This window comes from Glycine max, chromosome 18 (genome assembly GCF_000004515.6).
Source record: "Glycine max cultivar Williams 82 chromosome 18, Glycine_max_v4.0, whole genome shotgun sequence".
Taxonomy (NCBI): Eukaryota; Viridiplantae; Streptophyta; class Magnoliopsida; order Fabales; family Fabaceae; genus Glycine; species Glycine max.
Window position 1 is genome coordinate 57,986,258 of NC_038254.2, and position 12,297 is coordinate 57,998,554.

Consider the following 12,297-nt stretch of genomic DNA (forward strand, 5'->3'; position numbering starts at 1 on the left):
GCTAATATGAAATCAAAAGCCCTAAACCCTATTTTTTTTTTCTCCAACTATTTCATGTCCTTTAGCGTTGAAAGCAACTTTATCTTGTAAGGCAGCAAAGCATTACTCGAAAAGTAGATTCCCTTGTCAATATACAAAATATAGTAATATAGGAAGGTGCAAGCTTACATATTTTTGTCTATATATTCTTTATTTTTCAAGTTCTTTTAAGTAAAATTTAAATACACGTGAAACGGGAAATGCCAATGTTGACCCAGAATTAAATTTGCGACAACAACTATGTTATGTCTCCAAAAATAGGTACATGATGCGAAGCTGACAAGTGACCATCCGTATGATGTTTTGAACATTAGTGGGGACGTTGCGTATAACTGATTGTGCAATAAACTTAAAAAGTGTGTTGGATATCAAAACCAGGGGTTCGATCAAAGAAGATCTTAGACTTAATAATATTTCTTAAACTCCAATTTCAATTGTGTTAAATAATATGGTATAATACAGATAAAACCTTGTTGTTACATACCTTAATATCTCCTAATAAATTATCATGCCATTCTTTCTAGTTCCCCATTAGCATTCATCAACGATTATGAAGTTTTAAAAATGCCAAATTTTGCTAATTGTTAGAAGTATAAATCTAATTTCACGTCATGTGAAATGCCAAATTCATTTTAGTATCATACTAATACCATGTTAAATAGCGTGGTTGGGTCTAAGCCTCTAGGGTCAGAATCAATGTTGAAAAAGGTGATTCGCATTTTTTAAATCTTTCTATGGATCAATGATTATAATAGAAAGGCTCCATTCATGAAAACCCAAGTCATTTCTCTAGATGTTTTTGACAGTGTAAGGTTTAATTCCAACACTAACACTAATAACCCGTGAATCTTTCATAAACCAAAAATATACAAAAAGAATTTCAACATCCTTTGGCGAGGTCTTGACAATGACAAGGCGCATAAAGCCAAAAGTAAACATATGTTCAGTCTGACATCAGTAGCGAGCCTGAACAGCATAACCAGCTTGTATATATGAGCCTTGAAACAACAAAATTAGCCTACCAAGTACCAACTCTTTTACATAAATTGCATGCTGCGATACTTCTCACTAAAGGAAGCTAATTTGCCTGATGCAAACTCTTGGAAAAACTAGCCAAGACATTGCATTCATACACAAGTCATTGGAAAAATTACCAAGACAATCGAAACCCATGATTAGCCATATACTAAGAGGCTATCCGTTAAATCCCTTCTGTGACAATCAAGGAGCTGAAAAATAGTAGAAACAAATATTAAGCACTGTCCAAATCACCATAAATGATTGTAGCTAAATTATTCATGTCATATACACAGAATAATAATTAGTTTGAAAATCTCAGAGCAAGAATATCAATTGTTTCAATTTGATTTAATGCAAATATGCAATTGCCTTTTATATTGACTAAAATTGGCCATTATAAGCCAGAATGTGTGAACAAGAGGCCAAGGAACATTGTTTTTCGTATTACTGACAATTGATATTTGTTTTTATGAAATACTAGGGCAGGCCCTCATCATAATCTTGCTTATCACATGAGTCATCCCTTGTGGGTAGCTAACATGAGACTGGTTGAAAACCTTAATAACACCAGAATCACTCCTGCTACTGAATAGTCATCGATCTTGGATAGCAGCACATAGTGGTCAATCCCCAAAAACACTAGCAGTATAATGTATTGCAAGATGGCCACTACTCCAAAATTATATATGCAGATTATATCATTTATACTGAATACATATATATACTCAAAAATCAGGAAAAAAAATCCAAATTCTTGACATATTCATGATTAACTATAAAAAGTCATAGGTATACCCATATGGCCTAGAACCCCTAGGTCATACCCTAGGGAATCTTAGCTTATCATTGAGCTGAACAGGTGTTGGTCCCTCAAAGACTCTACAGACCTAGTCAAGGATGGAGAATTAAGTTTATCTTAATCAAAACATTATTAAGACATCATCACCAGGTAATCTTGGATTAGCATCATATTAAGACAAAAGTAAGGCCAATGGACAGTATGACCCATTAGAATGTGTATATAAAAGGTTAGACTCTCAAGGTAGCACACTTTCATTTTCATGTATTACTCCTATTTACTATATTGGGTGGATATCTAACTTGGGTGTCGGAGTGCCTTTGTAGGTACCACACCCCTTTGGACTTAAAACAGAAGATGGCGGAAATTGATGGAGATTGACAAGGAGGACTGAGACACACAAGGGAAAATTATCATTGTACCCTAAGACAGGTACAAAAGGTTTTAAGCAAAACATGCAAGAAAATAACTAATAAAAGTCAAGGAAACAAACAAAATTAAAAGACATTCACATTTCAAATACATCTTACATATTCAACAAAAAGTGAGAGTGGGTGTTGCAAAGAGAAAAAGGAAGGAGGTTGAGGGTTCTGAAAGGAGAAAGATAGATATATGCAGGCTTTATAAGGGCCCTGCTTCCTTACTGCCCATAGACCTGAAACTTCTGACTACCCCTCTCCACTCTCTTTCTCTACACATACACTAAATTTCTCTCTGAATTGAATTAAGTCAAAATAAATGGATTGTGAACTGAATCAACTGATATAGGCACATTTATAGAACCACCAATCATTATTTGAAATAGTAGTTAAAAGCCATCATAAAACTATAATATCTATATTTAATAGAATTTACATTTTACATAAGCAATTTTCATACAAATATATTAATGCTTCCATGAAGTCTTGAGAACGAATTTTCACAAGAAAACTTACGAGAGATAAACTGTATAATCCATCCAACAACAGGGATATGGTAGAGGAACACTTTGATAGATGACCAAAATCCACTGCAACCAAAAGCATCAATAATAAAGTGTAGAATAAGTTTTGTAGTCTCATAGAGTTCAAGAAGGATGTGATCAACTAACCTGAAGAGAAAAACACAACCGTATATTTCAAGTATTATACCAACAATTGGCCACCTCACAAAGATGAAAAAGAGACCTAGAAGAAATGATGCAGAACCCTGCAAAAATGGCAATGCAAGCTAGTTGTCTCCATATAGAATGTTTCATTATTGATTCATAAAGTATTTTGAAATTCTATATCAAGGTGGATAAAGACACTCACAACTAACGTTAAGACATGATGTAGTAGTAGAAGAACAAAGGACGAAAGATAAAACACACAGGCATCCATTCAAATAGAACATTTGCGGGGCTTAATGTTTCATTACAGAAAGAGATGCTGGAAATCCAAAGCAAATAAATCTTTAATTCATCAAGGTTAGTACTTGGAGTAAGACAGATTACTGAGGCATCAGGAAACTTGGAAATTTTATGGGTTATGTATGTCAAAAATAAATTTGAGATACTCCATATATCACAACTAGCACATGCATTTTGTTGGAGTGCTGGAAGGAAAGCTCTGATTATTCTGAACATAATTTAGAATTTGATGACAGATATTTTAAGTTGTATCTGAAGACGCTTCTTGTCATGTATATATTCGTTACCATCACTTTACAAAACTATCATCTGCTACATGACAGGCAAAGCAATCTAACTAGTTTAACAGATCCACAATCTGCATTCAATTCAAGCTCTATGATTTTAATGCAGACAATTTTGTAATGAAGAGGGAAGGAGAGAAGAGTGCCTTAAAGTTGGCTCTATTAGTGAAAAGTGCCCACGTGGAACGCCAACCAAGCAAAATGCCAACCCCTGCCAAGGAAAAAATCTGATACCAAAACCGAAATTAGGGTTCTTTATAGCAACCTCAATTCGACGAAAGATAAATTAGATTGAAGAAAATTAAGGCTCACATTTCCCAGAGCAAGCAAACCACGGTCAAAGAAAAGAATTATGCCAAGAAATGTGAAAAATAAGCCGAAACCAATTAGGCCTATACCAATCTCTATCCAAGGTCAAACATGCACACACACAGTGTCAATGATGTTCAAACACTTAAATTAGAATAAACAAAAAAGAGAATGCAGTGGCATTGCAATGCTTCTTACTTACTCTTTATCTCGGTTATCTCGTAAGCCATAATTGATTAGTAAAAACTGCACAATAATTGACAAAAAATGGAGAGTGATCAGATCATGAGTTAAGATACACTGCCCCTTACCCTAATTCCTGTGACTAACTTTAAAATTACAAACCAAAAAAATGAGTAATAACTACAAGTTTTGAAAAATTCACCTCTAATAAGACGAGTTGATGCGGAAGAAGGAGAAGGAAGAGGATACTCGATGCTGATGCTGCTTCTGCTTCTGCTTTTTTAAAAACTAAGGTTGAGACAGTCACTGGGCCATCTACTTGTTATCACAGGCCTCATGGGTTCAAGCCCAAACAAACAAATACCATTTTTGGGAGGTGGAAAATTGGACGCATAATAAATAATTAAGACACATGTCTACGATATTAGGAATTAATTCTTAATGTAGAATAAACAAATTTTTAGTGGTAAAAAAAGGCACATAATAATTTAACACAGATTAAGAAAATGATATTAACATTTTGTTTGTGTTCCAATTATTTATAATTTCTTAATGTCTTTGTTAGATATCAAACCAGAGCATCAGAGCTTAAGGAAGAAAGGAAAATATTGCAGAGAAAACAAAGATAGTTTATGTGTAAAAAGATGCAAAATGATTCATTCATTTTGAGAGATTAGATTCAATCACATGTATACAGAAATAGTGGATAATTCTGAGAGTATTACTGTTAGTAGATACCATAACAGAATTAAGTGAGGATGTTTGCGTGCAACTGCAGGAATGTATTGGACAGCAACAATTGATTGAGCAACTTTTTTCCTCACAAAGTGCAGTGCTAGGTTCTTGAAAGAAGAATCAAATTATATCATCAAATCTTGGTGGGGTAATGGATGAAATGGAAACCTTCAGCTCCAGCAACAAGATCTTTAGGCAAACGTTCAGCCCAATTGTTAAGTCAAGCACCATTCCTACAGTACTTGCTTGCATTGTACTCTTCTAATGAAATTTGAACTTAATGCTTTTTTAAATGGTAGTAATTTGGTAGATTTAAGAAGTTTATATGCATAACTTATTTTTAACTTACAAAAGAAACTTATTTTATTTTATTAATTTTTTTTATAAATGTTAATAAAGAGACTTATTCAAACAGGACCTAAAGCAAACTCGTAGGGTCTGGTTTGACAAACTAAGCAACTTTACACAATAAACTCTCTCTCTTTTTTTATTTTCTGTTATATTTTTCCTTTCCTTCCTTCGATTTTGGCCTGATACCTTGCATGGTATTAGAGCTATCTAATTCATGGCCACTAAGTTCTACCAACCTTCACTTTTCAAACTTTTTCAAATATCTAAGAATTGGATAATGGAAATTTAATTTTTTTTATCATGGAAGCACAACATTCTTGCAGTTATCAAGGGATAATACAAATTTTGAAGCATGTCAAACAAAGTGAAGAGAAGTTAGCATCAGAGGAGGATCGCCCACCAGATAAGCCTTTAGAAGAATTTTTCAATTAGGAGCAGTTCGTGTCTTGGCTGTTAGCATTAATGATAGAGACCTTTACAACAAGAATGGTTGGTTGTTAGAAGTCTCATCGAGTTTCGGCCAAACTTAAAAAAGATTCTTTGCTTCGTAAACAATGGCCAAGGAAGAATGGGAGGAACATATAGTAGAGAAAAGAAAGAGATAATTATATGTGAAGTTGCAAAATGATTTATTCATCATTTGAGAATACATTCAATGGAATCCAACTCTTATGAAGTAGGCAATTCACTCTAGAGAGTGAAATAAGTAATCTCTAACCTTGATTAAAAAATTGACTATATCAATATTACGTATAAATACATAATAAATTATGAATGTGATAAAATATTAATTGTTTTTTTTATCAACCATTAAGATTACTTATTTTATTCTTATTCACTTGAGAAAAAAAAGTCTTATTCAATTTCTCTCTCTCTCTCTCATATATATATATATAATTAAATAATACCAAGAAAGGTTGTTAGACTCGTGATTCTACGTAAACTTATTTATACTCCATAAATTCGATTTATAGAATCGAATTGTAACTCATAAGAGTTTACTCAATTTAAAAAATATATTAATATTCATATATATAAAATCATAAATAAATATTTCAACCATAAAATAAATCAAATTCATCTAAGATATTCTCAATATAATAATCATATTTTGATATGTTTCTTAGATATTCTAATTGACCTTATATCTATCGCTTAAGGATGGTTATACTTGTTGGAGTCGAATCTCACTCACGTTGCAGGTATAACACTCAATGCCTCACTACAATGGCTATTTGTGATTCTGCAGTTGAATGCAAATAGTACACACTCGGGAGATATATGAATGCAAAGGGAGAGGGAAGTGAATTTTTATAGTTGCAACTTGTACATATACATGTATTCTATTATTAGTCTGAGACTCTTGAGTAATATTTATCCACAATAATAGTTATTGTTGTTTAACAAAAATGCAATGCTTGGTACACCATTAATGGACATGAACATGATTATCCATCCAAAAAATAAGAAAAAACACAACGCACAAGACTTGAAATGATGTTGCATTTCTCCAAACAAGGAAACAACAAAAACATAAACTCAAAGAGAAGACCAATGAGGTCGAGTGTCATCAGATTGGCCACATCAAGGTAAGCAAAAGAGTCAGACTACAAATTTAACTAGAACCTAAAAATTTAACAATGAAAGAGAACTTCAAACAGAGAATAGAAAAAGAAGAAAACCTGTCACAGAGGATGAAAATGGAAAATAGAATACAAAAGAGAACAATAATTAGTGACTCTGTCTAACTCCCTTCAACGTTGTCGTGGCCACGCACTTCACCGTTGTCGCAGCCACCACGCACTCGCACGGTCACAGTCTCACGGAAGAAACACGCACTTGACATTTCGACCACTCGCACTTTTGCTTCGCACCGTCGCCGCAGCCACCACGCATGAGCATGGAGCACCTTGCCCTTACTTTTGGAGTTGCATTGTTGTGATGGAGTGACGGAATAACCAGGATGGAGTGAGAAAGAAGGAAAAACACAAACCCTCAAACAACATGCACTAGGGCACAAGCACGAAGGGAGGAGGAAGAAAGAAAAATGAAATGAAAGAAATGATGTCATTTCATTTTTTCGCAAACCTAACGTAGACTAGCGAGTCTACGCTAACTCACCCGAATCTACTTGGATTTCAATTCTACTGCCGTTTTAACTCGCGAAGGCTCTGTAGAATCGTACGATTGTATGATTTAAAACGCGATTTTGACAACCAAGATGCCAAGTGATGTGGAATGTATTTGAGCTAGTAGATATCTTAAGAACTAGAATTAACCAAAAAAATATCGAGAAGATTTAATTCAATTAGTTGAATAAAGTGTGTGAGGTTATTATAAATTATCTTATACATGTGTGCATGTAATTCTTACATATAAAAAAGAATTAACTAATGGAATTGAAATTAATTAAAAATTGGTTGCTCTTCTTCTCTCTTTAATAATCTTTTATCTTTGTTATTTATTGCTTTGATGTTTTATGCATCATTATTTCTTTCTATTTTTCAACAAGGCTATAATTGAAAATGTAATAACTAATGCTATCTTAGAATTTCATTTTGAAATAAAGAATCAATAAATTAATATTTTAAAAAAGTTAAAGGAAAAGAAAAAAGGTATACAAATTTGGACTAAAATGCAAAGAATAACTTTTAGATATAAGTTGCTGAACATTTTTGTCAGTGCTTCAAAGTTCAAGCATATCAAAACGAATTCTTATCCTTCATTCAAAATTAATCTTATAGAATTTTTTATACATGCATAAAAATATCAATATACACTGATATGCATCATTTGATGATTTTTGAAAGTCGTGTCGATGTAGCACGAGATCAGGGAAGAGTAGAGAACACATGGGCATACCATACACAAAATTTAATTAGCTTTCAACTAGCCGTTGGTAGTTGTGAGGTTATTTTCCTCCCCAAAGTGTAATATGCCATGTAACTATACATTTTTAAACTTTTATGAAAGCCTTAAAATACTAAAATTTGTCGAACTTTTTGCATGATGTGGTGGCTGCTGATCCGAATTGTTCTTCCCCCTTGATCGCTAATCACGTGCTAAAGTGTTTGTCGTTTTATTGGAAATTTTATAGATGATTTATCAACTGAATGATTATATACTATATAATGTTTGTAATCATTGCAACCTACTGTACCACATAAAATAAGCAATTATCTTTTCGTAATTAATTAATATAAATGGAATATATACTTGCGTGTTTGAATTGGTTTAAATGGAGTAATTTCTTAAAAAGATCAAATAGTTGTTTTTTAATATACAAAAGTTAATTCAGATAGTTTAGAGGATTTAAAAGTGTTTCTGTAGTTTCCTAACAGTTGTATCGATCGGTAAAATATTTTATTTAAGTTATTCATTTTAAAATTAAGCAAAATTAATTTTGATATCAATGATTTTAAATTATTAAATTAATTTAATTAAATGTACTTTTACATTAATCTCAATTATAGATTTACATTAAAAATAAAGTTTCATTTTTATATACTGATAATATAAAATAATTTTATATTATTATTTAATCACAAATTATCATTTGAATTATTTTAAAAGTTAAGAAATTTTTCATAAATAATAAGTTATGGGAATGACTATGTATATACTGTGAGTATAACTTTTTTTTCTTCTTAAAAATTATGTTTTGTTGAAATTTTTTTAACATTAAGCGAAATAGAAATTAAATGTTTCAATTCTATACAACTAAATTCAGATGAGGAGATCAATATGGAGTTGGTTTTTAGCTTAAGGCTAATTAAGCTGTGAATTAATTACTTCTATATCCTAACATGAGTGGTAGGCCAAACCCTGCTTCTTGCATGTCTTCTTTTTGTATAATTTCATAACCCATCTTAATTAATGTATTTTTTGTTACAAATATCCCTTACACGCGCATTATCGATAAATTTGTCTTATAAAAAAATAGCAGTAATTTATAAAATTACGCAAATAATTGTCTATGCAAGCCAACACACATGCTGGCTGCAGGTTCGAGGGGACGTACATTTTGATGAAGTTATTGACCATTAACTTAATATTTGTTGTATGCTAAACTGAGGAATAACATAACAAAAAGACAAAGAGAACCCTAGAGTACTAGATAACTTTTCTTGAAAGTATACCACTGGGCATATATTTGTAATTCAAGCAAGAAATATACACAGGATGCATGGAGCACTTGGGAAATCATATCCGATCCCTTCCAGATAGTAAGTGGATATTTGTCTACAAGCATATTGGGGATATTTATTTATCTGTTATTTATTTATTTTTCTTAATTTTTAAGAAACCAAACGTATTGAAAATTGGTTATAAATCATAATTCCCTTATCTCCATTGAATATGGTCTAACAAATTTTAATTAAATTTATGACCTAAATAAAAAATTTAAATTATCAAACCCGAGAAAATTAATTTTACAATTTCAAAATTCACCAAGAAAAATTACATTTAAAAAATGGATTGGTTTTAGTAGTTTGGTCAAAATATTGAATTGAGATCATAAAGCGTGGATAAATTGATATATAATACGAACTATCATGTGACTCAAAGAGTCTAGGAATTAACAAATTATCCACTGATCATAATAGAAAGGGAAAATCACCATGCTGCCTTCTGAAGAGATTAACGATGCCAGTCAAGTTCTCAAAATCATGGTATATATAATACTGGAGATTTTAATTCACACAAGATTAGACTTTCATTTTTCAACTGCAAGATGTAGATAAAGCTGAAGACCTAAACAATTAACGTGATTCGCGAGATTTTTTCTTTGGGTATAGAACGCGTAACGTTAAACTATCTCTACAAGTTAAATAACATTGCTTGCAAAACGCAAATAAGTGAAGACTTGAATTTTGGAGCACCAACTTTCGATTTTCCCTGTTAACCTATTTTAAATTATTGTGAGTGCTTTAATTGATAATAGTTCATTTTATTGTTCTATGGTTATTGGTAATAACTTTTGCTTCCTAAGAAGAGTTTGAAAAGAAAATAAAAAATAAAAAACATTATCTGCACGGAAACTTCTAGTGAGTAGCGACCGTTTTGATAAAGTATTTATTCAGTTCTTGATAATGATCGAGTGCTATTAAACTATTAATTATGCATTTCAAAATGCGAACGTGAGAACGACATGGAGCTGTAGAGTGTAGTTTAATGGAGAGGATCCTGAATCAATAATCATAAGTCATTATTCATATATAAGATGAGCGTGGGCACATGGGAGTTTGCCATAATTGGTGGTGTTGAAAATATGAACATCACTACGTGGGAATTCGACATGGAGGCAGCGAAAGAATATTCAAATATTAATCTAATTGATTATTTCTTACTTTTTTCGACACGATCAGATCATGACCAGCAAAATTAAATTTTTCGTCACATGACTTCTTTTTTTTTTTCCTTTTCAGTGCATGTTCTCTTTTTAATATTTTTCCATATACTATCTTTTAAAACTAATACAGAATATAAAAAATATAAATAAAATCCATATAAGACGACTTAGGTGACTATCAATTATCAACCAGTCTGGCATAAGACAATATGATTATATATTATACTGTTGCATCTCTTGATATTATATAGTGGCAAATTAAATCTCAAATGAGCAATGAAATTGAATGCTTGTATAGATAATTCTACTCTCTGGATCAAAGTTACCTCTAGGTTGAATCCTAGTTCCCCTCCAATACAATTATGATGACTCGATCAAGAGTGAACCATGGTGAAACCCAATCCCATACAACAACACCCTGAAGTGCCCAGGGGAGGCACATCACTACACAGTAGTAGAAATTAACTCTTAATCTCGTGTATCGAGTGATCGCGATGCAACCACTTGAGGATAAAGACCTAACAAAACTAAAGAGAAGAACATAATACACATTTAATTTGAATGTTTCGGCTAAGTCATCTCACGAAACAAGAATGCGAGGATTGGTGAGGTAGGCTCTTGGGTTGAAGGGAGATGGGTTTGGAAACTAGAGTGGAGGAGGGAATGGTTTAATTGAGAAGAATCAATTTTGCAAAGGTTTATGGAGGAACTCAACAATATGGGGTGGGAGCAAAATGAAAATTAAAGGACCTGTTGGTGTGGACTCAATGTCCCTCGGGAACTTTCTCGGCTAGCAATGCGTATAGCCTTCTAAAGAGGGGTTTTGGAGTTGTAGAGACGTTACATATTGTTTATCATGAGTTATGGGGATATCAAGTGACCTCAAATGTTGCCTTTCTGATGTTGAGAATCATGCATGACAGCTTTGTCAACTAGATCAAACTTGAGGAAAAGAAATATTAGGCTTAACAACATGGACTTCTCGTCCATTATGCCATCACCAAGAAGAAACGTTAGAACACTTAGTTTTCTTGTGCCTGATAGCATCAAGTATATGGAGCAGATGTTAGAATTGGCTAGGTGTACAGATATTCTACACTACAAACCACTGAAACACTTTCAACACTTGTTGAGTTCTAGCTGGAAGAAAAGAATTAAATGATAGATTGATGGTCTTATGGTTTGTGATAGTTTGGGACATTTGGTTATTGCGGAACAAGTTTGGTTTATTAACCAAGAGGTGGATGTAGAATCTTTACGAAACTCAATTACGGTACGTGCTTGGTTTTGGATATCATGCAAAGCAAAGCTAAATCATCTCTCTTTTTATGATTGGAGCACAAATCTCTTGGAGTGCTTAAACCGATCTGCCAAATAACAAAATTTGTAGGATTTTGTTTATTTGTGTAGGTAGCTATAAAAATACTGATAAGGAACAAGATTAATATTACATTATCTTGTTTCTATTTAGTTATTTGATGTTTTTAAAAACTGAAACTGTTATTCTGATTATTGATTTGATTTATACGGGGTATACCCACCTTAATATAATTATATTTGTCTAAGATAAAAAAAAAATTGTACGAGAACATAAATAAAAACGTAAATGGAAGCATACAATTATAAAATGTAAAATAGTGTAATGTAACTATATTAATTATCCTTGTTTATGACCCAACTTAACCATTGTGTTTCACAACTCGATCCGCGATGTCTAACTTTTAGCTTTTGCTTATTTTTTCTTGGGTATGTTTACCTTTTTTAAAAATATGAAATTAGTTATTTCAATTACAGTCTACAAAGACTATATCTCATTAAATATAAGTGGCATTTT

The 12,297-nt window shown here is 32.3% G+C and overlaps 1 protein-coding gene across 1 annotated transcript; it reads right to left on the reverse strand.

Moving 5' to 3' along the window:
• Window positions 1-785: 785 nt before the first annotated feature.
• Window positions 786-4,359, reverse strand: LOC100775591 (vesicle transport protein GOT1). Its single transcript, XM_006603007.4, has 7 exons — window positions 4,227-4,359; window positions 4,044-4,087; window positions 3,845-3,936; window positions 3,679-3,759; window positions 2,949-3,046; window positions 2,794-2,867; window positions 786-1,268 (listed from the first exon to the last, which is right to left on the reverse strand). Exons 2-7 carry the CDS (start codon window positions 4,069-4,071, stop codon window positions 1,261-1,263), a joined length of 381 nt encoding a protein of 126 aa, XP_006603070.1. The 5' UTR covers window positions 4,072-4,087; window positions 4,227-4,359; the 3' UTR covers window positions 786-1,260.
• Between the last annotated feature and the right edge of the window lie 7,938 nt (window positions 4,360-12,297).